Raw genomic sequence first — 25,826 nt, 5'->3', positions numbered from 1 at the left:
TCTTATGTTGCAATTGTTAAATATTGTATTAATATTATTTGTGTGTGACACAACTTCACAAGTCGAAACACAAGTTTAAAACATTTAAAGTTTTCATGCAGATGAGAAATATTAATTTGTGTGAAGGAATCTTATGAAAATGCCATGAATGCCTCCCCTTCCTCAAAAAAACCAACCAACCAACAAACAAACACACACAAAACAGCAACAAACAAACAAAGAAACAGAAACAACAAAACAAATAGCTATTTTTTGACAGTATTTAATCAGCCAACCACAACACAAAAGCAGACATCAACAGTGAATTAATAGAACCCATACTCCAAAGGGTATGAGTATTTATAGTGTGACATTTACTCAGGATATTTGCGCTATATTGCTTGTTGTGTTCTCAGTTGTTGTACTGTGATGAGATAGATGAGTGGCAGTAAAAAAACCCACAGGGGCGTGTAATATTTCATAGATTGTTGTTTTCCAGGTCTACAGACTAAATATAACAACCTTTTGATTAATATATATTCCTACATGTAAGGAGAAGAGACTAATATTTCTTAGAAGTATAGAGATTGATACATTTGTAGCAGCAAGATTCGTTCGATATTTTCCTAAGAAAACAGCATTCTAAGCAATAAGAAAACAACAATATATGAAATATTACACACCCCTGTGAAAAAAATGAGGAAGCACGAGTGTAAATACTGCCAAGTATACATACACTAGCACTCAAGTAATATTGGGTTCTGTTGTTATTTATGTTTATCTAAAAGTCCAAATTTCATAATATAAACAAAATGTGCATGCACATTATTTTCTGTACATTGAATGATCATGGACTTATTTGCATACTAGTAGTCGTAATGCAATAATGTTTTCTGTATTGCACTGCATACTAATACATTGTGATGCTGCAGCAAGTGATCACCAGTACATATAATGGATTATTACATTATGTCCAGTGATTATATGTACTGGTGTGTGTGCATTCTAGTGGTATTTGCACTGCAGTGCTATTACCATAAACATGAATTGCATACCAGCATGCAAATCATATGCAAATGAGGTCACATTCATTCATTGTACACAAAAGCACATGATCGCACAGCATCATTTTTATGAAAATTTGCTGTTATGGATAAACATAACAGAACGCCATGCTGCGTGAGTTCCAGTGTGGGTACTTAAAGCGTTTGTGCTTGGAGAGTTTTCAGCTACAATTTCACTCACTGCACTCATGAACGTCTTGTCGCAGAGAACACTGCAAGCACTCATGCAAATACTCTGAATATATTATCATTATTATAATGATAATACTGGCAATTTGTACTGCGTCTAATCTCGCTAAGCTCTAGGCGGAGAGGACAGAAGCAGAAAGGAAGTAAGTAATGATGACAAAGTGATGCTACAATTGCACTTGCGCCATGGGGTTCTGTAATATTATTATTAAATGTTCTTCCAGATGGAGAAGGTGCTAAAAAACTGACAAGTGAGTGTTCTTATCGTGTTGTCATTGTACCCCTTGATGTCACATCTGATGAATCTGTTGCCAAGGCAATGAAATTGGTAGACGAAACTTTGGTTAAAAGGAATCATGGTTAGTAATGTACTTTCCTTACTCTTCCCATTTTGTCTGTGTCTGTCACTCTTTTGTGTCTCATTCTCATATTTCTCTTCCTTGTCTTCAAGTCTCCCTCTCTGACTCCACATCCCAGCACAAGTACTGTTCATCATAACCTACCTGTAGACTTGAAAGAATTTTTTGAATATTTTTTAACGGTATTTCCCTGGCATTCCTCCAGAGAACTTGATCAGTCGAATACAGAATTAGACATTTAAATTGTAATTAGATGTTAATTGTAATCAGGTCACGTGATAACTCCATAATTAATAGGTGTTTTAATGAGAGGTTATATGGGAAACAGATTCTGTTGAATTCTAAATTCTTGCACATGTTTTTGTGACAGGACATAGCTTAATACCAGCTGATTGAAGGAGATTTTTTTAGACTAGATGGATGGGCGAAAATTCAAAAAATCAAAATGTCAGTTAGGCTAGCAGAAATAGTGTAGTAGTGTTAGTCCTACAAGTCTACAGGTAGGTTATTTACCTGTACCTGTACCAGGCCTGCCACAGCCCTGTTTCAGACCTGATCATTTTTAGCTGTGCTTGTATACTAGTACAAAAATGTCACAAAAACCCCCATTATGTTTTCAGCTGTACTAACAACGTCAGAAGACAACTTTGTTAATGCCACACCAGGGCTTATAATGTTTGCTTGTGCCACTCATCGTCGCAAACAATGACCGTTTTACGGTACCGTTCCCTACTGGTGTAGTGGTACAAATAATAACTCTGGTTTGCGAGAATGGTGCCGCAGTTAATAACGTTGTGTATTCTACAGATCTCTGGGCTGTGGTCAATAATGCAGGTATCTGGACATGTGCTGATATTGAGTTTGCACCAATTGAGAGATTCAAGAAGTTAGCTGAGGTTAATGTGTATGGTACTCTACGTGTAACCAAAGCATGTCTAGCACAAATACGAAGAAACCGAGGTAAGATGACTGTTGCTGTTAATTATGACAACTTCATGACATGTGAGTGTAGTTGTGACATACTCGGATATTTGCACGATTGCTTGTAGTGTTCTCTGCAGTCATACTTTCACAAATGTGAAAGTGCAGCAGAAACTCACACTGGAACTTGTGTGGAATGGAGTACTGTTATGTTTATTTGAAACAGCAAATTTATGTAAAAATGATAGTGTGATCACATGCTTTTGTGTACAATACACGATAGTGCCCTCATTTGCATGTAACTGTACAATAATGTTTTCAGTATCACAGACCACTAAAAGATAGTGGTCTGAGTCAGTATGCACTTCATTCCAGTGCAATTACCACTACAGTAGCATGTGTGTGCAGTGGTGTAAGTAATAATTGGTACAAATGTAATAATGATATTAATTTTATTTAGATACTGTAGGCCGTTGTCTCTCCCCCCCCCCCCCCCCCCCCCCCCAGTATACAGTACAAAGTTGAAATAAAATACTTATACTGAAATACAGTGGGAGGACTCTACACATGTGTAAATTGAGGCGTGTAATAACAGCAACATGTGTAGTTGCTCGATTTTGTCATGTAATTTTGCCATGGTTTCAGATATGTAAGATTGGTCTGATATTTATTCTTCTCTGTATAAACATTTACTTGGCTTGTAATGCTTGACTACTTTATTTCCTCTCAATAGGTCGTATTGTAAACATTAGCAGTGTATCGGGTGTCTGGACCATTCCTTCCAATGCTGAATATTGCATGACCAAGTATGCCATTGAATGCTTCTCTGATACACTACGCTATGAGATGCAACAGTGGGGAGTTAATGTAAGTGTTGGTTCTTAGTTAGCTATTCATAGTATCTTTTGATTGTCTTCAATTAAGATAATTAATACCACTCTGGCAGTTAATTGAGGTCTCCTTTTACTAAGATAGACACACACTAAAACTATTATTTTGACATGTTGATCACACACACATGCACACGTCTCATTTTTAGTTTGTGTGTTTCTAAGTAAACCAAGATCTCAATTGCTAGAGGTGTATACCCAGTTTGCATTAGAAGGGCACAGACTATAACAATCTGAATTTTTAAAAAAGTGGCCATATGGATGAGGATTGCGTATGTATTTTGAATTTTTGATTTACAAAACAATTTTATCATGGCTTTTGATTGGGTATGCATTTGCCTATGGTGTATTGATTGTTGGTCAAAATAGGTCTAAAATGGGGTCTGGGGTTGGCAGTATTGGCCACACACCCCTACCAGAGTTGGCCACTGCACTGCCCCAGGGTTGTAACTTGCAAACTATCTAGCAGTATAATTGTGAATTGTAAGTATGTAAAATCTGTACCTGTATGCTTTCCCCAGGTATTTTACTAGGATTCCCATCAGTGTTTTTGTAATTAAAGGATGGTACATGCTAGATAAATCACAGATTACCATCTGATCATCATGAAATTATTAGTACTATTAGTAATATATAATACTGCCACTAAGATTTTTACTGACATTATATTTTGACAGGTATGTTTGGTTGAACCTGGTCCTTATGCCAGAGCTACCAGCATTGGTCTCAACAAATGGGAGGAGTTTAAGAAGTCTAGCTACCAATTATGGGATAGTCTAGATGACAAGGTCAAAAGGCATTATGGGAAAGAGTACTTTGATAGTCACATGCAGTTTTGGAAGAATGCTCTTGACGACACTAGTGATGATGGTACACCTGTTGTAAATGCAATGGTACATGCTGTATGGTCACTGGATCCAAAACACAGATATCTCATTGGTGGATTCTTCGACACCTGGGTTAAAGCATACATGTTTCGTTTCCTGCCAAGCTTCATCACAGATCAGTTGTTTATTCAGCAATTAGCCACTTATGCCAAACCAACAGTTCTAAGAAAGTGATTGTGACTTTCAAGATTTCTCAGGAATGAACACAACAATGCAAGATTTTAAATTTACAGTATACATAAAATTTATTCAAAGATAATATTGAAATTGCAAGATTAACTTGAAATTCAGGGCACCAAGTGTGTGTGTGTGTGTGTGTGTGTTTTAAATAAATTGTGTATTTTACTGTCGTATGACATAACTTCACATCATTTTTACCATTGGTCGCTTGAGAAAACCGATATTCTAATTTTGTCCATAAAACGTGTTCAAGGAAAAGTCAGCTAGCTTGTGCATCTGGAAAAGAAATGAAGAAAAAAATTTCAATTTCAATTTTTTTTGTACAAAAGAGATAACTTTCATTGACATAAGTTAGGATATTTGCAGTGGATATTGAATAAGAATGATAAGGTTGAGAACCCATCTAGTATTTACATGGTTCAAAGACCAATTTTGCTAAATCATAGTTATTCAAAGGTCTCCAAACTTTGCCATATGAAAGCTAGTGCTGGTCCTTTCCATGTAATTTGATATAAATTTGAGAATCGCCATCTTGTTTTCAAGGAAACCAACAATCTTTATGTCCCATAGAGCTAACACTATATTAGGAAGCCATTTTGGATTCTAAAATGGATTCATTTTGATATCATGGTGACCTCTGTTCTAAAAATTTGCATGGTGACCCCAGAATTTTTTTCTTGATATTGATTGAGATTGGGTTGGAGTTTGCTTGAACAAAATAACAGAACAATTTTAAAACTTGTACACCCAAGGTGTAAAGTATGTAAAAGTTGCACAGTGTGTAACTGACGACTGTCGAAATTAGTACCTCAATGTATAGATAGAATGTACTTATATAGAATGGATATTAAAGTGGTCATATGGATAACAAATTGGCATTTATTTTGGATTTTTTTAATTCATGAAACAACTCTACTCTGTTTTCCTACATGACAGATGAATGTGAAACAACATACTAAGTATACCGTGTTAATGTGTGTATGAATGCATTAGTGAGATCTCACTGATACATCCATGGTGTGTGTAACTCTGAGCACAGACAATTAACTAGTGTGTTAGTTGTCTGTGGTATTAGTGAGATCTCACTAATACATCCATGGTGTGTGTAACTCATGAGTCAATGAATAGCAAGAAGCTACAACATTTTAACAAACATTCTATACATATTTTTAATTTTTGGCATTTCATTCTGTATTTTGTAACAATCACAGTGTGCAATCATGTGATTTTGTGTGCATGTAATTCGATCATATCCATATTTGTATATTATTTGCATGTAGGTATGGAAAATCTGATAATGTTACTACTTTTTTTCTCATATTGTCTATCGGCAATTTGAGCTCTACCCACCCACAAGAATCCTATCTTAAATAATGGAAAGATTTCATTGTTTACTTGAAGCAATACTATATATGATTAGACATTTGCTTTTGTTTACTGCCATTGTCATAGTGATACATGACACTGTACTTATCTTAAGCTTCTCAGAATCAGCAATGGATCAACATACTTTTCAATCACAGGTACTGTTATGAGTGTGTTTATGAACAAACTCAATTTTCAGTGGTACAGTATAAATATAGGATGCCAAGTATTTAATAAGTATATGCAAATAAGATAATATTGTACGTATGTAAGCATGGGAGTCTGCCAATGCATTGTGTGGGATATTGTATTAGTTAAAATCATTGTCTGTCTCTCTATCTGTATGTATGTATGTGTGTGTGTGTGTGTGTGTGTGCGAGCCTGTGTGCGTATGCATGTGGATGTGCGTGTGCATGTAGATGGGTCTGTCTGTCTGTCTGTCTGTCTGTCTGTCTGCGTGTGCATGTGGGTGGATGGATGGATGGATGCATATGCATGCTTGCATACATGCATGCATGCATGCTAAAAGAATAGAGTTAAAAAAAATAGTTTCAATTTGGTGTTTCTTAGCAACTGAGCGACATGTGATGTGAAATTATAATTATGAAATGACTCCGTTCATGGAAATACCTTTATTTCCTATAGTTCCCCTTTAAGTGCATGCTGCGTCTGTATATTTCAATATAGAAAAAAGGCTCAATATTAATATCATAATTGGTAACATATGTCACAGATGTGTATTCATAAACAAATCTGTCCTAAGCCTTAACATGTTGAGGTCAGCTGTCGTCAACATAACACGTCAGCTCCCGGTACGCCATTGACGTGTCATTCATGTTATGGTAACCTGACATTCGTACGTACTAGTCTACTAGATACGTCTATATACCCTAGATTTTGCCACCCCTCTCTTTTGCACATAGTTTCCGCCATGGTCAAAATTTTGGTATTTTCACTTGGGGCATTACTTATCGCGTTTCTCTTGAATCTCCCCATACCACCTCCTCCTAACGATGCCAGTGAATTCAACATGACTCGAACGTTTAGTGATGAAGTAGTCTTGATGTACAGATTGGTGTTCTCCCAGCACCCGTGTCTCGTCAAGACATGCCTATCACTGACTGTTCTATCAATGTGTATATTGGTTATGATGCTTTTCCCGAAACGGAAAATTCCAGTTGAAGGAAAAGTTGTTTTCATCACCGGCTGTGACACTGGATTTGGTCATGAACTTGCTAAGAGATTGGACAGTCTTGGTATGAAGGTCTTCGCTGGATGTCTACACTGGGGTATGTGGAATATCAATGAATTTGATTCAAACAACAATGCAGGTATTTGTTGTGTCTGCATCAATAATTCTGAAATGAAAATAGTAACATCTGTGCACTGCGTCACTATGGTGATTATTGGTCGTTGCCATCGTGTCAGTGGCATGTTGCTTTTACAGTTTTATTTCTAAACAGTAGATTAAAAAGTGTTCCTCAAAGTAAGACCAATAACTACTACGGAAAGCGAGCTACAGGTATTAACCAAGATAGACACAAATTTAACAAAATTAATTGCTGCAACATGTTGATCTAACCTGGCAATAGACATTGATGTAATTACACTCACGGTAGGGTGGTGTTTCTGATAGCACGTTTTTCTCAAGTAGTGGCACGTTTAGCTCATTTACTGTTTACAATAGGTTGATACAAACGGGTATCTTGTATGATCTACCACATGCAATAACAATATTTATCATTTGCGTCTATCTTAGTTTGACTATAACTCGCTTTCCGTAGTAATGATTCATCGTACACAAGGGTTCTGAAAAAGGATACGTGCACTCAATCTGGTATTGTACCAATGACCCAGGTTAATTATTGATTTCTCAATGTGACAACCAATCATTATACATGTCGATAAAACGATTGACCTAAGGGGTGAGATCAATTGTTCAATGTAAGATAAAAAAAATTCTTTTAGTTAGGCCTCAGAGCCCACCACCCCATTCTAACTAAATTGGCCAAAACTGAAAATGTTTTACACAGGACAATCAATCTCAAATCTGTCAAATCGGTTTGTAGTAGTATGTAGTATGTAATAATGAATACAAAGCCAGAATGTGGTGAGGAAATTGTTGACACTTTATTTTATTGCCATGCAATTACTATATCAAACGTTCTCTTGTTTCTCAATTTGACGACATTTTAAAGAAATACTTGTATTTAGGGGTACAAACAGATACATTCAAAATAAAATCATTTTTGTAGGGTGAAAACTAAAATGGCTCAAACCCACGAAGTAAAAGAATTTAGTTATTTATTTTACATTGAACTATTGATCTCACCCCTAAATATTACACCAGTAGATATAGCTATGTCGCCGTTCATATCTCTAGTGACAAAATTATCATTCAGAGACGCCAATTGGCAATTGATGATTTGTTTATTTGTTACATCTGATCGCTCAAATCAACAACTTTCAAATTCTTGATTACTGAAACAATTCCTTTATAATGAGATGCATAACACTTTAACCACAGGGAGCTGGGAGCATGTATGTGATAATTTACATATGTTGTTGACTATTTCAATAAAGATGACACCATAAATGTTGAGCACAATACTGTAAACCTGAAAATTTCACTACAGACTTATTTTCGCTTATTTCACTGGACTACTACAAAAACACAACATAAGAAGTGACTAAAATGCTTCCTTGTTCGTGAACACAATGTACCAGTCTGGTAATTAGTATTAAAAAAAATCGTTGAGAATTAGCTCAAGACTCAAAAATCGCAAAATTTTCTAGTGGCGAAAATATCTAGGTTTACAGTATGTTTATCTTTAGCTGTTATCAGCTACTTCAGACACTTAAGGTGTTAATGTTTCGAGCCCTTGTGTAAACATTCGCCATTTTGCTTATGGTAAGAACCTATAGGTAAACATTGCGAATAAATTACACTCAACATGTATAGCATCATCTTTATTGAACATAAAAATAATCAAAAACATGTAAATCTTCACATACTCCTGTTCCATGTGATATAACCCTGATTTCGCTCACATTAATTTGTTTTCTAATATAGAGGGCGAGGGCGCCAAACAGTTGATAGCGGAATGTTCAGACAGACTTCACATCGTACAAGTTGATGTTACCAGCTGCGAGTCTGTAAAAATAGCAAGGAAAGTTGTAGAAGAAAATTTACTGAAGTTAGAAGACGGTGAGTTTCAATTGTAAACAGTAAATAGTTTTACTTTATATGTATTTGTTAGTAGTCTTCAACTTTATATCAATTTTTTAAATTTCATCCTATTGCATACTATTATTTGTTTTGTATTTTATTGTTTGTTTTTTTGCAAGACTTATCGCTATAGTTTAGTTGTCTTGTACAAACTGTCGTCGTCGTCATCATCATAACCACCACCACCACCACCACCACCACCACCACCACCACCACCACCATCACCACCACCATCACCATCATCATCATCATCATCATCATCATCATCATCATCATCATCATCATCATCATCATCACCACCACCACCACCACCACCACCACCACCACCACCACCACCACCACCACCACCAATCAGTATCACATTGAACCATCTCCACACATATACAAACTCTGCATTACTTTTACCTACAGGTATCTGGGCCATTGTGAACAATGCTGGAATTTGGACTTGGGGAGAAGTAGAATGGGGCAAAATTGAAACCTATAAACGATTGGCTGAAGTCAATGTGTATGGAATGGTCAGAGTTACACAGGCGTTTTTACCACTGATACGAAGGGCAAAGGGTGAGTGATTAAATTACACCAAGGCTAAATTTGCCAATGTGACGATAGAAGAGACTAGATTCGTTTTCAAAACTGTCGTTCACGTGTACTGCGATTGACAGTTGCGTTATACTAGATAATTCCGTATGTCAACAGTGCTCTCAGGATCAAAGGGAGATTGGTAAGAAGGGATATCGATATAAATAAAACATTCGTAATTCTCGCAAGCTAGAGTATATTTTTCCGCTGACGAAACTAAAAATCAATGGTTAGTCTGTTTATAGCGCCACCATAAAAAGTCTAGTGGTTTACAACAATGCGAATTCGAAGTAAGCCAGCTTAATCTTCTTTTTTTTTGTAATCAAATTAAATTGTTAACACTGACAATATTGGCGTAACTTAACTTCAGGGATGTTCATCCTAAGACAGGAGCAGCCAACGAAGGTGTTCGTGTAAAAAGTGATTCTCTTCAGTGTGATGGGGGGGGGGGGGTTGTGGTAGGGAAAATACACTCATTATTTTAGCGGGCTAATGTACAAACTATCAATCACAAATAAAAACCGGGTCAACATAGTGCATTGACTACTTAACTACAAATTTATCATTGGCAGCACCTGCTAAGAGATGGAAATGGTGTCTACATCAATTTCCAAAAGTCAGCTAATTAAAATCATATCGTGAACATACAATGAAAACATTTTTGAAAATAAAAGTCTTTATTTTCCCTTCTTTCTAGGTCGAGTTGTGAACGTAACCAGCATGGCAGGACTGTGGACACCCCCTGGTAATGCTATGTACTGTATGACGAAGTATGCTACAGAGAGTCTGAGTGAAGCATTACGTCATGAAATGTATCCATGGGGTGTTAAGGTCAGTGTTTGTGTTTGTTTGTTTGTTTGTTTGTGTGTTTGTTTGTTTGTTTGTTTATGTGTGTGTGTGTTTGTTTGTTTGTTTGTTTGTTTGTTTGTTTGTTTGTTTGTATGTATGTATGTATGTATGTATGTATGTATGTATGTATGTATGTATGTATGTATGTATGTATGTATGTATGTGTGTTTGTTTGTCTGTGTTTGTGACAACTGTGCCGCAAAATTGCTTAGAATATTGAAGATGGATTACCTATATCTTGGTATGTTTGTTACAATTACTATCTGTCTGTCTGTCCGTCTGTCTGTCTGTCTGTCTGTCTGTCTGTCTACCTGCCTGCCTGCCCGTCCGTCCGTCCGTCCGTCCGTCCGTCCGTCCGTCCGTCTATCTATCTATCTATCTATCTATCTATCTATCTATCTATCTATCTATCTATCTATCTATCTATCTATCTATCTATATATCTATCTATCTATCTCTCTCTCTCTCTGTCTGTCTCTGTCTGTCTGTCTGTCTGTCTCTCTGTGTCTCTGTCTCTGTCTCTGTCTGTCTGTGTGTGTGTGTGTGTCTGTCTGTCTGTCTGTCTGTCTGTCTGTCTGTCTGTCTGTCTGTCTGTCTCTCTCTCTCTCTCTCTCTCTCTCTCTCTCTCTCTCTCTCTCTCTCTCTCTCTCTCTCTCTCTCTCTCTCTCCAACTTTAAGCCTATATCATTTAGTATAATTGTCATATTTTCATTTTATCCTTTTATCGTATTTTCACTTAGGTTTCCATGATCGAACCTGGTATGTTTGCCAGGGCAACCAATATTGGTCACAGCAACGCAACAGTCTTCAAACAACTTTGCGAGGAATTATGGGACGGAATGAGTGAAGAATGCAAGAGGGATTATGGAAAGGACTATTTCAGTCGTCATGTTCAATATTTAGTCGACCAGTTGCAGACGACAATTCCTGATGCAACCATGGTGATAGACGCCATGGTCGACGCCCTGAGTGATAAGAATCCTAAACCTCGTTATTTGATTGGTGGTTTCTATGACACAATGTTTATGACCTTCGCTCATTGGTTATTACCGTCCTGCGTCATGGATCGTCGCTATCGACAGTACTACGCAACATTTCCAGTTGCCGCGGCACTCAGAGAAAAGAAATAATGGCTATTAAACATAAAGCATGTACAAGTCATATCTGACTGACCTCAGATATATTGCTACAACTCAAAGGCAAAGTATACCGTTTTAAGACATTTCTGTCAATGTCATATTTGTAATAGTGCAACAAAAATAGTCGCAACCTGCTGGATTGACATTTCTTTCATCACGAATAATATTTTGGCGGTGAAGGTAGCTACTAGCACTACTTCTCAGCTGTGAGGGCTATTTGTGTCGTTTTTTAAAAAGAAAAATAAAGATTTAAACTGGTCTTCTTTTAGCTACATATGGTAGGTAAATGAAGTTAACAGTTTTACAAACGTAAGGTAAACGACTGCTCCTGAGGTTGAATTTTGTTCACCTCTCTCTCTCTCTCTCTCTCTCTCTCTCTCTCTCTCTCTCTCTCTCTCTCTCTCTCTCTCTCTCTCTCTCTCTCTCTCTCTCTCTCTCTCTCTCTCTCTAGTTTCTCTCTCTCTCTCTCTCTCTCTCTCTCTCTCTCTCTCTCTCTCTCTCTCTCTCTCTCTCTCTCTCTCTCTCTCTCTCTCTCTCTCTCTCTCTCCTTTAGACAATCAGAATATAAACTGTCAATAATACTATCACATGTGCGTCTATCCACAATCTGTACACTTTGACCTTTGACCGATAACATGGGGTCATGGCCTCGCACCTGCAGTGTTCAAACGTACTGCACAGATGAATCCATTCAAAACGGGACGACCAGACCAGTGAACGAAAGCTAAATTCAAGTTGATACGGTAGCCATGGAAACAGTGACAAAGCGAAGACTAGTTGTCGTGTCTTTCTTGGTTATGATTGTTGCTGTGATAACAACAACGGAGAGGTCGTCTTCGGTTTTAGGTTGTACATTCAGTGTTACGAACAAAGCAGTTATTACCGTTATCCTCGCTGTGACGTGCTGCTTCGTTATACTTAGTATGCCTAAAGAGCTGTTAAACCTCAAGGGTCGACCGCTACTCATCACGGGTTGTGACACAGGATTTGGTCACAGTCTTGCAAAAGTACTAGCTTCCCGTGGATGTATCGTATATGCTGGCTGTCTCTTTCCGGGTAATGTATTATTAACAAATCTGTCTTTCTTGAATAGAACTGATAATGAAGGTAATCCGTCGATTATTCCCACATTCTCTTTTAGCCCACAGACGACTTGTCTGTGGTTATTAACCTGAGCAAAATAGCAAACAATATAAAATATTTGTGTACAAGTCGAGTCTCAGACCACTAGTGGTCTGAGGCTTCTAGTCGTGGCCTGAGTACTACAAATGCAAGACATGGTCATGGGTCAGCTTCTCTCAAATGTGCTCGGGCTATGACTTATGTCTGTAGATCGTTATCTCAGTTTACAACTAAACATGCTCTTTTGCCGTTTCCGTAACTGTGCATCAATTGGACTGTAAGATACGTCGTGACGTTTCGCCCTCACCGGCCTCCTTTGTTGGGGGTTGCCTGATGTTTGAGGGCGCCCCGTCACGGCGTACCTTACAGACTATGCATCAGCGTGCATCGCACATATATACGTATATGGTACGACGCAATACATGTATATGTTCATGTTTCTACGAATAAGGTTTCAGATGGTTACTTATTACAATCGTGAGCAAGGGGGATTGTACAAGCTTATGGTCTAGTTCAAATTTATCTTTTCCTACAGACGGCGAAGGAGCCAACAAGCTGAAGTCTGAGTGTGCAAACTTGAAATTGTACATCGTACCTCTAGATGTAACATCAGATGATTCCGTCAAACAAGCTAAGGACATCATTGAAAGGAATTTACCAGACAGACAGTACCGTAAGAAAATTAACCGTATGATAAAGGGGGGGGGGGGGGTTAGATAAATACTAGGGCGACCTTTGCCACTTTGTTTATCAGGTTCATGACCCAACGACCCAAACTTAAAAGTTAAAGAGAATTTTACACCCGACTAGTGATATTTCCTAAACTGTCAGTGACGCTAGGGCTGGGAGATATAAATGTAAGGCTATTTGTGTTCTATCTCAGTCACCCTATTTTAGGAGCTTTATTGTAAATGTGTGTGTGTGTGTGTGTGTGTGTGTGTGTGTGTGTGTATGTGTGTGTGTGTGTGTGTTTGTTTGTTTGTTTGTTATATTGTTAATTAACATGTTCCAGGTGTGATATGGACAACCATACACTTGAATTTGACTCGACTGTAATTCAAAATCACCAAACAAACACATTTAACAAACAAACAAACAAACAAACAAACAAACAAACAAACAGACAGCCACACAGAGACAGACAGACAGACAAAAACAAACAAACAAACAAACAAATAAACAAACAAACAAACAAACAAACAACATAACTGGATACAAAGAAAACAACAAGTATTAATCACAGTAATCCCGGTTTCAGTTGGTTAGAAAAAGACATGAAATCTCCCATGGTTCAGAATCCATAGACATTCATTGCAGGGATCGGAGTGACCTAATATATTCTTATTTCATTCCTCCTCGGAAGCAGTGGTAGCTGTAGTCAACAATGCAGGGATATGGAGATGGGGTGAGATTGAGTGGTGTGACGTCAACGTCTTTAAACAAGTTATGGACGTCAATGTGTATGGCATGGTTAGAGTTACCAAGGCATTCTTGCCACATATAAGGGCGATGAAAGGTAACTTCAATGTGTATGACATGGTTAGGCATTCTTGCCACACGATTAATTCGTACGAGTAATTCGTACTATAACATGCAAAAACCAAGTTATACCCGTTCGAAAGTACGGGATATCTTTACGTACCACACTGCTATGACTCTATGTAATAATTAGTGATTCTGCGGTGCGATAAATTGGACATGGTAACCTTATTTTTTCGTAATTATTCGCCAATATTTTTTCTTCATTTAACCGGAAAATAAGTCACATTTGTCACTACTCTGACTCGCTTTTGACTCGTAGTGACAAGGCCCCTTAGGTCACTGTTTTTTCCGTTGACCGAACAATGACGAATATTGGGAAATAATACATTGGACGTGTTGATAACTAAAAAATGAGACAATGAAATCGGATCATGATGCCATTCTTGGTCTGATTCATGCCGAGATGAAGACTATACAGTTTTATAATGTAATTGTAATTTTTTACAATGTACATGTACTTGTATTTCATTATCTTGTCCTTGCTTCTCTACCCTCCATTGTAGGACATATTGTCAACGTCAGCAGTATGTTAGGTACATTCTCAGTGCCGGCTGGAGCCGCCTACAGTATGTCTAAATTTGCGATTGAAAGCTTCAGTGACAGTTTAAGACACGAAATGAACCAATGGGGTGTCAAGGTTTGTGTGGAACTTGATTTTGACTCGGTGTATAATTACATATTTATAATGTGTGGAACGAAGTTTTCGTTAAACATTTTGGAAGCGAATGTCAAAATCTCGCTGACGTCGACTCGTCAAGGGTGTACTACAATTACCGTGCTATACTGTGTTGTACTGTGTTGTGTTTACTGTGTTGTACTGTACTGTGTTGTACTGTGCTGTACTGTACTGTGCTGCACTGTACTGTGTTGTGTTGTACTGTGCTGTGCTGTGATGACAGTCCATTGTTACAGTACAGAAGCACACCCCCACAGAGAGGTCAGCGAAAAAATGTCATTTGCTTCCAAAAAAATGTTGGATTCCGTGATTAATGTGAACTAATGAACTCAGAGTCCACAAGTAATCATTTTCGCAACGTTTCCATTGTCGGGGAAGGATTGCCAGTTCGAACTCCTCTCGCCATGTTGCCAATGGGATAAACATGTGATGTAAACTTGAAAGTACAAATGTGCAGATAAATATATGATAATACAGTTCCTAAAGTAAACTCACCAAAAAAAAAGTTTTCAATAAAGCTTCAAATAATAAGGTGGCGGTAAGATAGTCGTGAGCATACTTAGGCCTAAAAAATTGTGTTGTTCCGATTACGCTCAATTCTAGAATAGGTGGGGTAGGTAGATTTTTTTTTAATTTTTTTTTTCATGTGTGAGTGTCTAGTTCAAGTAGTTATGTTTTCTGTTGTATCCCAAATGGTCTCTGTGTTATTGGTTTCTTCTCATCAGATGTACAGCCATTACAGATTGGAAGAACAGTTTTATATTGTCTTTTTAAGTTGATGTCAGTTTCCGCATCCACTATTTCTGGCGAGACTTCACAATTTTCGCGATTTTATTTAATTTTTCTCAACGTTTAGGGTCGGCAGTGAAAATATATGGGGTCGGGTAACCAGAACCAAGCAATTTTTTAGGCGATTACCTGTAAAATGTGTGATATAGTTGGTTCGATTTTCCTTAGTTTTTTTCAGTATTAAATTTAAACGTTTTGTCCTTTGGATGTTACGTATGTTAATCACGTGACCCACTACAACCTAATACCCCATCCCCACCCTTGCCAAAAAAAATCATTTTGAAGTCTTATTTTATTAGGTGTCTGTTGTTCAACCAGGATGGTACGCACGCGCAACGGGAATCTTTGGCGGCCACAACGATGGAGACCTCCGTAAGTTGACGGAAGAAGTTTGGAATAACATGGATGATGATTGCAAACAACAGTACGGTAGAGAATACTTCGATGCACAAATCGATATGTTGTTGGACAATCGACACAAAACCAGTGCAGATGCCAGTCCAGTTGTCGATGCAATGTTGGATGCTGTAATGGCAAAACACCCCAAACACCGTTATCTTGTTGGAGAGTTTATGAACACTATAATGCCATGCTGTATACTTCGTTTTCTGCCATCTTGGATAACTGACTATGGGTTTGCCTACGCGATGTCAACATACTACCCGACTCCTACAGCGCTAATGAAGAAGAAAAGAAAATGAAAAAGCACATATTTGATCTTTAGAAGAAAACAACAAATCAGAGTTTTTCTCCAGATTTGCCAACATTTTTTATCATCCCTTTTATATCTTTATTTGAAGTAATAAAGTAAAATTTTTGAATATGATATCGCCATTTTTTGAAAATTTTACCATGTTATATTCTTGAATGAAAACAAATAGTTATGACGTAATAAAGTTTATCGTAAAACTAAATTACAGGTGACATCAGTTATATGGACTGGCTCAAGTACTTACCACTGGTACGTATACGTTAATGCAAAACCAACATGCCAGGAAAGCATGTAAATGTAAAGTACAAGACGTGCGCAGTTATTGTTCAAGTGTGATATCTTTAGTGTGACCCCTAATAGTACGAGGCCTAGGGTTATCAGAGGGTTATATAGTATCTTGACTGTAAGACACAATCGTCGGTGGCGCTGTTCTAACGTGACACATACGGATGCGTCGGTGTCACGGTGCCACTCAATCAACGACATCGGGCCAACGACAACGCTTGAAGAAAACACTATACGCATACTCGTTAAATAAATAAACAGCTGAACGACATGCACGATATAAGAACATGTTTATTATCTGTCGTTAGAGAAATTTCACCGAAGAGGGCACTTTTCAACGACATAAATACAACACAGTTGAAGATACACAGTTATAAAAGAAATGTTACACTAAAGTTTACAATATTATTATTTTATTTTGGCGTTTTGTTTCAGATTAGTGGCTACTGGTAGAAAGAAAAGTTGCAATTTGCATTTGGAAAGGATAGGAAATCGCTGTACATTTAGTTGTATCTCTGGTTGTCTGGGGTGGCATATTTTCATTACAAGTATGCTATGAAAGTATGCTATGGTTACAATAATTAAATGGGCTAAAATGACAACTTAGTAAAATGCACATGGTAATACATCAAATACAGTTTATAATATTGTTAAACAATAGCTGAGATTTTAGTTCAACTTGAAAACGTTCAATATCAGCGATCATCAGCTTTAATTCTCCAGGAACTGTCGATTTGGTACAGGAATGCCTTTTGTCGAGTTGGACTGTTTATTTTTTCAGCGACTTTGGATTTCAGATAGTGTGTATATCGTGGGGGTTGATTCTTCTTTCTACAACTTACAATCTGAAATGAAATATATACAACATTCAACTTTTTTATGACCATTCCGTAATCCATTGAAAACACACCCATTATTTTTACCAGAAAGTGTTCAACCATATCTACCCCAGTATTCGTCGTTGATTGCCACAGTACTGTGATATGATACTGTGCACGTTTACACTGCCTTGGTGTCCTTATGTAAACAGTCAAGAAAGGGGTAGGGATGATTTACTGGTTTCAAATAAATTTGTTTAATACTCAAAGGTTTTGCTTATAAGGTATCATACATGCAACAATAACATAAATAAATTTAAAATAAAACGAAAATTATTTTCATTCACAGCTGTTCTGGTCATAAAGATCAACCTACTCTCATGGCACCGTGCTTACCTCGTCGTCACAACCCTGCATCTCAGAATGGTTAACAATCGCATGTATTTCATGGAGGTCGAGTTGTTTTTCATCATAGTTTCCGTGCACTTGTGCTAATAAAGGCGTTTTAATATTTAGTTAGTTTAGAAAGTTCGTATGTTGATCGAACTGACATGTCGATCAACACGAAAGGTCAAAGGTCATTTAGTGACCTGTAGTCTATGTACTTATCTGTTATTTACATATCAATATATCTGCAAACACGTGGTCTGAAGCAAAAATTTGATTTTTAGAAAATACCTTAACATATCAACAAGTCTTTCCTTCTTCTTCAAACTGATAAAAACCCGATTTGGAGAAAATTTTCGGAAGCCTATAAGCTTTTTAGTCTAATATCGTATATCGCGGCCGTGATACGTTACCAATTATTTTCAGATAATTTTGTGTTGCGATAACTACATGGTGTTATATTATAGGCATGGTTCAAGTTTCAAACCACATTGGTATATATAATTTGCAGTTGTGTTTGTGAGGATGAGCATTTCTAATATGGCTTTGTCCTCAGTGACTTCATTATATAAAGCTTTTGGAAATTGGACCGACACTGTGTAATCACAGACAAGTAACACACGTATTACTTGTCTGTGGTGTAATGAATTCGAATCTCACCATGCAGGCTACCATCTTGTCGATTAGCAAACACGGTTGATTTCGTCGAATATAGGAACGGCCGGGCATGATACTAAAAGTATGATCGTGAGTTCTTACCTTGAAATAAAAGTAAGCATATTTGATTAATATTAAAACAATGAACGAATATAAGTGTCAGTCTTTTTTCTTGCTTTCTGGTGGTTTAGCCTGCTGTCTGCGCTGAATTCCAGGCACGGGACCAGGTCGTTCTCTTGGTAATCGTCTAAGCCCGACAGCTGCTATGATACATGCCGCTATGGCTGCCGCTGCCTTGTTGTACTGTCCCCGTCCAAAGAGTGGTGGGTACATGTAACAGGCGAAGAAAGTCAATATTGGCAATGCTGTGAGGAATAGGGCTGTGTACCGGGTTTTCTGCCACTGGTCCACCATTTTATATTAGCCTTCTATATATGAGTTGAGACTGCCAAAATAAAGGTACAAACAACTCCGTTGACATGAAAGCGCACGTCGACACAGACGCCTTTCCAATAACAATTAATTACCAAAGGCGATCAGCTATCAACAGGTGTGTAAACGAGTTCGAAGATAACTACAGCTACAGCTCTCCTCTGCCGCTCATGTTAGAAGACAGCAAACAAACACAATGATCACATCAAGTTGTTTATTAACTAGGTTTCTACTAACCCGCATGGGTAAATATTAAGCTTATAATTGAAGAAAAAACTGTAGGGAGGGCAATCTGGTTATCTCTGCTGAAAACTAGGTGACCGTTATCAGATACATACATCAAAACTGTCACCACCCCCGCCATCTAGCCTCTCCCAGTGAAAAAAAGTAAAACTTAAAATCAAAGAAACCAAGGCTGACAACAAAATAACTATTGATCAATAAACTTTGAACACAATAACAAAGACAAGAAAAGGTATATAAGGAATGAATCAATAAAATCAAAACTTGTTTTTCCTGCTGTAATCGGAGTTAACTATGCCTGCTGCTGTGTTAACATTGAAACGTTCTCTCAATCTCTGATCATTACAACGTTGGTTACTTTCCTTCGTATTGCCACACGTACAAGTCATGCAAATTGAGGAACTGAAAGGCTCTCTATGTCTATATATACATGTTTATTTGGATTTATGGAAGCTGTAGAACCACAGACAAGGCTGAAATGAAGTCTAGGTGGAGGACCCTGCTCGAATTTAAATTTGTCAAGACGTTTCGAGAGCCTTATACAATCGTCACTTATAATAACTAACAACACTTGAGATAACGTCGACATTTTGGATGAAATAATATATGTTTGTCGAGCGACAGTAGAAAATTGCTTGATACACACACACACACACACACACACACGCACGCACGCACACACACACACACACACACGCACGCGCACACGCACGCTCTTTCTCTCTGTCTCTCTGTCTCTATCTCTCTCTGTCTCTGTCTCTCTCTCTCTCTCTCTCTCTCTCTCTCTCTCGTCTGGGTAACATCATTTTCCTGTACATTCACCGACACTTTAAAATATCCATCTCTTTTTTGTGTATTTCATTTCTCTACGCTAAAAGTAAGCTTAGTTTTCGAGAAAAAAAAACTCATTTCAAGTTGAATACTGTAATGTTTAAACCACAAAACGTACTGTAGAAATGTAATTGGTGGTATCTTTATAACATGGAAGCTAGCTCGCAGTTGAGGGCGCACTACCAGACCAGACGAGGCCTCCGGCAAGCCGTGAACTCGCCACTGTCGTGCTTGAAATGAAGAAAATGGTTGCGTGTGTGGCCGATCTAGTTCTGTTTCTTGGCAGTGATTTATTTGCTCACACTAACTGAACCTTCGACAGGACAGATACGCATAATTGAATCGGCAAACCCTGTAGAGAGGTATCTAAAAAATGTCGACACTCAAATGAATGGATGCGGTACGTATGTAGAGTCCATACACAAAAACAAAACAGGGACGACTTGAGACGCTGCGCTGATAAGACGGTGACACGGTGAGTACAAAGAGAAACATGGAATAGAGTGTTGAAGAGGTCAGATCAATAACGTAATGGGCAGGGGAAACTGATTCGTGTACCAAAAGCACTACGGTTGCCACACGTACACGTTGAAGCACCACGCTGGTTACATCATGATTGATGTGTTGATGATCGAATCATGAATGGCGTGAAGGACGCAGTTTGACAGCGTTTGAATAGATACATTTGTACAACAAAAGACACCCTTACACAAAACTGTAGAAGTAGTAAGATTTTCAGTGTACGGGAACTTTTGTTTTTTCAGCTTCGACCTCAGATGTTGGTGATATCTTGGAGTAATTATACTGACTCAAAGGTGATATTGAGCAAATGACCTTTCATTTCATTGTGACGTGTGTTATCTTTTATCACGGGCCATATCCACAAGGTTTCCCGTATATACACTCTGTGATTGATTCTCTGTTTTGTTTTCGATGTCTTAACAATTCATGTCCACCCTTGTGTGAAAGGCCTCTCCGAAAGAAAGACTTAACCACGTGTTGTTACAAAAATAAGTGGCAAATCAGGTCGAACCATATCGTATACGCGTACTGAAACATAGATAATTCATTCGGTCACCTCATGTCACCCAAGGTCAGGCCAGGTCAGGTCAGGTCAACTTTGAATTCTCTTCGGCTTGTGTGTATCACCATGCACCAGTAATATCACATTTATTTCTTTTTCCTTTCCAAAACACAAGATTTTTTGTTTATCAGTGTTTCTGTAGACTTTGAAACTGCCTCAATTAAATGTAATAGAAAACAGTCACTTTAGATTCAAATTTAAAAAGAAGAACTTTTGAGGGTTTTTTTTTTTTTTAATTTAAACAAGAAGAGGAAGAATTTAAGTTTTTTTTTTTTGTTTTGTTTTTTTTTTTGGGGGGGGGGGGTAAAGAGGTGACGATTTTCAATAGACATATTGACAATATTTGACAATATCAAATGTCAATTTCCTAATATGAAATTAATATTATGAAAATTATGGAACACCCTGGTACAAATTATATAGATGACTTGGTATATACAAGTTATCATCAAGCAATATGGATGAGAAAATCTGCATTAGTTTTGGAATTCTAATTTATTTAAAAACTTTACTATCTTTTTATACAATAAAAAAAAATGTGAAAAATGTATAGACCAAGTCATGTTTGTAATCAAGGAAAACTTAAGAAAATGTTTACAGACGTTATTGCTATATACATAGCAGTAGTGATTTGTAAACAACACTGAATGATTTTATATAGTGATATTTCAATAGATGTATATGACAGTGATTTTGCTAAGGGTGATTAGAAGGTAAAATCTACCAGAGTTTTCATGTCATTTTGCATGACATGATGAATTCTCAAACCAAATTACCATCGACTCTATGGGAAATCATTGATACTTTGTTTACCCCTTTCTCCATTTCTGTTACTGGGGTTCCCCAACCTGAGCAGCAACACTGTATGAGGAACTGATAGATACATGCACAGCCTGGATGTGATGTGGTGATGTGTTCAAAATTGGCTCTGTTTGTTTACAAACACTTTATAACATTACAAATGTACATACAGTGACAAAATTTTGCACATTTTTTTATTTGTTAGCACAGTTGAACTGAGGTTTAGTAGTTTATAGGCATGGCAAAGTGTCTCTGTCTGTCTGTCTGTCTGTCTGTCTGTCTGTCTGTCTGTCTGTCTGTCTGCCTGCCTGCCTGTCTGTGTCTGTCTGTCTGTCTGTCTGCCTGCCTGCCTGCCTGCCTGCCTGCCTGCCTGCCTGCCTGTCTGTCTGTCTGTCTGTCTGTCTGTCTGTCTGTCTGTCTGTCTGTCTGTCTGTCTGTCTGTAAATAACTTAAAGTCAAAAGCCACCAGTCTGATAGCCTTGGTATTTGATGGGGACATTAGTTATGGTGTGTAGTTATTCAAAGCAAAATGATTGCATCACAGGTCATTGAGGTGTGTGATTTTGGGTAAAAAAAATTATAGGGTGGGTAGGTTAAGAATTGTTCATGACCATGACCATAGCAACAGTGAAAAGATTGATGAAATTGCAAACATAACAACATAGATGGTTAGGCAATTGGATAAACTTTCAAAAAGTTGACATAGTTGACCCAGCAACAAAGATACTGTCCATGCCAACAGTAAAATTATGGTGTATATAAACTATTCAAAAAACAACAACACATAAACTATACAGGCATGCTACAGTGCCATTGGCACTATTTAAAAAAAATAATTAGTTAATGATAAACATGACTAATGGTACATTTGTATCAGTATGATGTTTCACATTGTTTTTTTTCCAGTAGAAAAACATAGTAAATTTGTTTTATTAATTGAAATCCAAAATAAATACCCATTTCTCAGGCCTATCAAAACATGTACAATGTATGTTTCTAGTGACCCGGTCGACCCTAAACATTTTTTCACATTCAAAAAGGGCAATATGGTGAAAAATTACTTCTATTTTCTTGCCAACGTATCTTGGCCGTTTTTTTTGTGAAACCCATTGGTTCTTTGGAATCAAATACATCTCCCCAGCTGTTCTAGATTACAGAGTGGTCACGCTGTTGTATAGAAATTGACTTTTAATTCCTTGGAAAGGATTGCAGCCCAGCTGTTACTTACAAATGTATGAAATTCTCTATTGTTGAAAAAATAAAAAATCTGTGGTCTTTCAGACAAACAAATCCTTGTCTGTTGGTCTGTATACTGAGATTATGAAGTAACAACATCATTGATAGATTGAGATCATTGTCCTTTCACCTTTGACCCCATTCATCACTAATGATTTTGGAATTTTAGCCAGTTTACATGACAAGCTGTAAATATTTGGGGTTTAAAAAGGAATGTGGGGGAAAAAATGGACAATTTCTGTTGACTTAAATATTTTGTAAAATCTGAAATGAAATGAAAATACAATTTACTATTCTCAAATAACATACAGTACAGCCCAATGCATATTAGTGTTCACTGGCTCTGTTTGATACAACCGTGCAGAAACCGTTAACAAACTGCACATTCTACACTTTAAGATAACATGGTCGCAATTTCTTGCAACTTTTTTGCCAACATGAAATCAACCATTTAAACGTGCTGCTATTAGGCGCAGACACACGGGTGCTAATGTTTTGATGTCTGCATTGGATATCTTCATAGTGGCATGTTTGTTCTTTTCATTTGGACAAAATGTCACAGACTGCATCCATTCAATCTTACTACATGTATCATAAAGTGTAGCATTGTTTCTGTATGTTTATATCAATCAGAACCATGAATACAAACATGAAACAGGCCACAGCTGTGCATGGAAATTACTGTATGGGCACGCACCAAGGGGCATGATAAATTGGTATTCTAATCACATTAGGTGGTAAAGGTTACATTTTGTACTGTGGTAGAATGTAGTTTAGGATGTATGTGATTTCTCAGCTGAATGAGTTGGTGATGACATGTGATGTGTGTATGTATAGCGTGTGTATTTATACCCCAACAACAATACTTTAGAGTGTTAGTTTACCCAACAGTGGTGTAAACTATCTTAATGTTGAGAAAACACCATTGCTCAGCTTCTTATAATATTTCAATATTTTTGAGCCCTTCTGAAGGGGGTGCTATTACAATGGGTTCCCTCTTATCTGTACATTATACATGTATGTGCCTCCATCTGTCCGTGCAGCTGTCCTCATTGTGGCCATATGGATAAGAATTTGGTATTTATTAATTTGGATTTTAAATTGATAAAACAACTTTATTATATTCCAGTAACCCGACCCAACCTAATGTTATACTGCCATTCAAAACTTTTTTGTAGGTAATTAGGAAAAAATTATCGAAAAAAGAAAAAAAAATTGCAAAGACGTGTGATACTAGTCTGATTTGAAGACCCATATGCCTCGTGTGATTAAAACAACATGGTAGAATACAGCTGCAAGATTACCACACGATGTCTTCTGTGTATCGTCCAGAAAGTACATCAGTGAGAAGTCTGTGTTGACCTCTGTAAATGTGAAGAGAACATTTGAACAGATTCTCAAAGATAAAAAAATACAAATTAAAAATGAATTCTACCTACCCACCCTATTTTAAAATTGAGCATTACTGGAACCACACAATGTTGTTGTTGTCAACTTACATTTACAACCCATAACCCAAAAGTAAAGTGTTTTCTGTATATACCACAATTGTTTATAGCATCCATATCAAATATAAAAGTATACTGTTTCATTTGCTAATTGACCACATTAGAAAGGCCACATTGCTAGGCTTGTAATTAAACCAATTGAAACAGTGTACTTTTACATTTAATATGAATGCTATAAATGAGTGAAACACTTAGAGAAAGTGCTTTAGTGTTACTCATTGTATATTGTGAATTTATCTATAGAGTGTGTGTGTGAAGGCTTGTCTACGTGCACATACATGCACAGAACAAAAATAGCCAAACAATACCTACAGTGTAATAGAACAAAGGTTATTCAAAATTTCTTTGATACAAGTGACCTGAACGGTGTCAGCTTTGACTACCAGTATACCTGTGATAGTTTAATTACATTACTATATATAGACTGTAAGGTATATAGGTAAGTTGATTACTTTTTGGTATATATAATTCAAAGCATTTTTATATTTTAATTCTTTTCAGGTGTAAAAACCATTCTGATTAGCTACAAATGTTGCACTGATTAGAAGCTTACTGCGTCATGTGTGGAAGTCATCATTTGCTATCAGATATGAATATTCATGAGTAGCAGATATGAATACTTATGGTTGTCATAGACTTGGTTACAAGTGTGCCATTTGGTTGGAAAGTGATCACTCAGCTGCTGTATAAACTACTCAAATCGTCAGAGATATTTCAACACACTGTTTTATCCTTGGTAATACCATGGTGAGTACAGTATATCATGTCATTTCACACTATAGATGTGCAACTTTACGTCAGACAGAACAGGAATCACGAAAATATAGAATTTCAAAACCTCCTTTGTAGCCACATTGTGCATTACACATACATGTGTGTACTGTACATTGACTGAGTTAAATCAGACTGTATAGTGTTGAATGTTTAGTAGCCTGTATCTAGTGCCGGGGGTTGAAAGATTTCCAAATTTAAACTCCATTTTTCTTCTTGCAGCAGATCTCACGAGATCCTGCATGAGCCATTTCATCTTTAACAGCCAGGTGAGGTGATCAAGCTGAAAGTGTCAAACA

At 37.2% G+C, this 25,826-nt stretch overlaps 3 protein-coding genes across 3 annotated transcripts in view; all 3 read left to right on the top strand.

The window, feature by feature from the left end:
- Positions 1-4,600, top strand: part of LOC144442739 (D-beta-hydroxybutyrate dehydrogenase, mitochondrial-like) — a 5,149-nt gene extending 549 nt beyond the window's left edge. Inside the window, exons 2-5 of the mRNA XM_078132111.1 lie at positions 1,457-1,591; positions 2,399-2,551; positions 3,246-3,379; positions 4,080-4,600. Coding sequence (XP_077988237.1) covers positions 1,457-1,591; positions 2,399-2,551; positions 3,246-3,379; positions 4,080-4,463 — 806 coding nt within the window. The 3' untranslated portion in view covers positions 4,464-4,600. The remainder of the gene's footprint in view (positions 1-1,456; positions 1,592-2,398; positions 2,552-3,245; positions 3,380-4,079) is intronic.
- Positions 4,601-6,658: 2,058 nt separating this feature from the next.
- On the top strand, positions 6,659-11,839 carry LOC144442574 (D-beta-hydroxybutyrate dehydrogenase, mitochondrial-like). The gene is made up of 5 exons (XM_078131954.1): positions 6,659-7,123; positions 8,908-9,042; positions 9,475-9,627; positions 10,343-10,476; positions 11,235-11,839. Exons 1-5 carry the CDS (start codon positions 6,766-6,768, stop codon positions 11,622-11,624), a joined length of 1,170 nt encoding a protein of 389 aa, XP_077988080.1. The 5' UTR covers positions 6,659-6,765; the 3' UTR covers positions 11,625-11,839.
- A 446-nt stretch (positions 11,840-12,285) lies between these two features.
- LOC144442813 (D-beta-hydroxybutyrate dehydrogenase, mitochondrial-like) lies at positions 12,286-16,530 on the top strand. Its single transcript, XM_078132186.1, has 5 exons — positions 12,286-12,689; positions 13,291-13,428; positions 14,122-14,271; positions 14,801-14,934; positions 16,062-16,530. Exons 1-5 carry the CDS (start codon positions 12,383-12,385, stop codon positions 16,461-16,463), a joined length of 1,131 nt encoding a protein of 376 aa, XP_077988312.1. The 5' UTR covers positions 12,286-12,382; the 3' UTR covers positions 16,464-16,530.
- Positions 16,531-25,826: the final 9,296 nt, after the last annotated feature.

This window comes from Glandiceps talaboti, chromosome 11 (assembly GCF_964340395.1).
Source record: "Glandiceps talaboti chromosome 11, keGlaTala1.1, whole genome shotgun sequence".
In the NCBI taxonomy this organism is placed as follows: Eukaryota; Metazoa; Hemichordata; class Enteropneusta; family Spengelidae; genus Glandiceps; species Glandiceps talaboti.
Note: the sequence above shows the minus strand (reverse complement) of the source record. Positions and strands in the feature narration are given on the sequence as shown.

What these genes read in the sequence shown, in the direction of transcription:
- LOC144442813 (XM_078132186.1), top strand. Translation starts at nt 12,383, where the DNA reads ATGGAAACAGTGACAAAGCGAAGACTAGTTGTCGTGTCTTTCTTGGTT. An exon ending in TTTACCAGACAGACAGTACC is followed by an intron (nt 13,429 to 14,121) that starts GTAAGAAAATTA and finishes CCTCGGAAGCAG; the next exon opens with TGGTAGCTGTAGTCAACAAT. An exon ending in ACATATAAGGGCGATGAAAG is followed by an intron (nt 14,272 to 14,800) that starts GTAACTTCAATG and finishes CCTCCATTGTAG; the next exon opens with GACATATTGTCAACGTCAGC.
- LOC144442574 (XM_078131954.1), top strand. Translation starts at nt 6,766, where the DNA reads ATGGTCAAAATTTTGGTATTTTCACTTGGGGCATTACTTATCGCGTTT. An exon ending in CGCTGGATGTCTACACTGGG is followed by an intron (nt 7,124 to 8,907) that starts GTATGTGGAATA and finishes TTTCTAATATAG; the next exon opens with AGGGCGAGGGCGCCAAACAG. An exon ending in TTTACTGAAGTTAGAAGACG is followed by an intron (nt 9,043 to 9,474) that starts GTGAGTTTCAAT and finishes TTTTACCTACAG; the next exon opens with GTATCTGGGCCATTGTGAAC.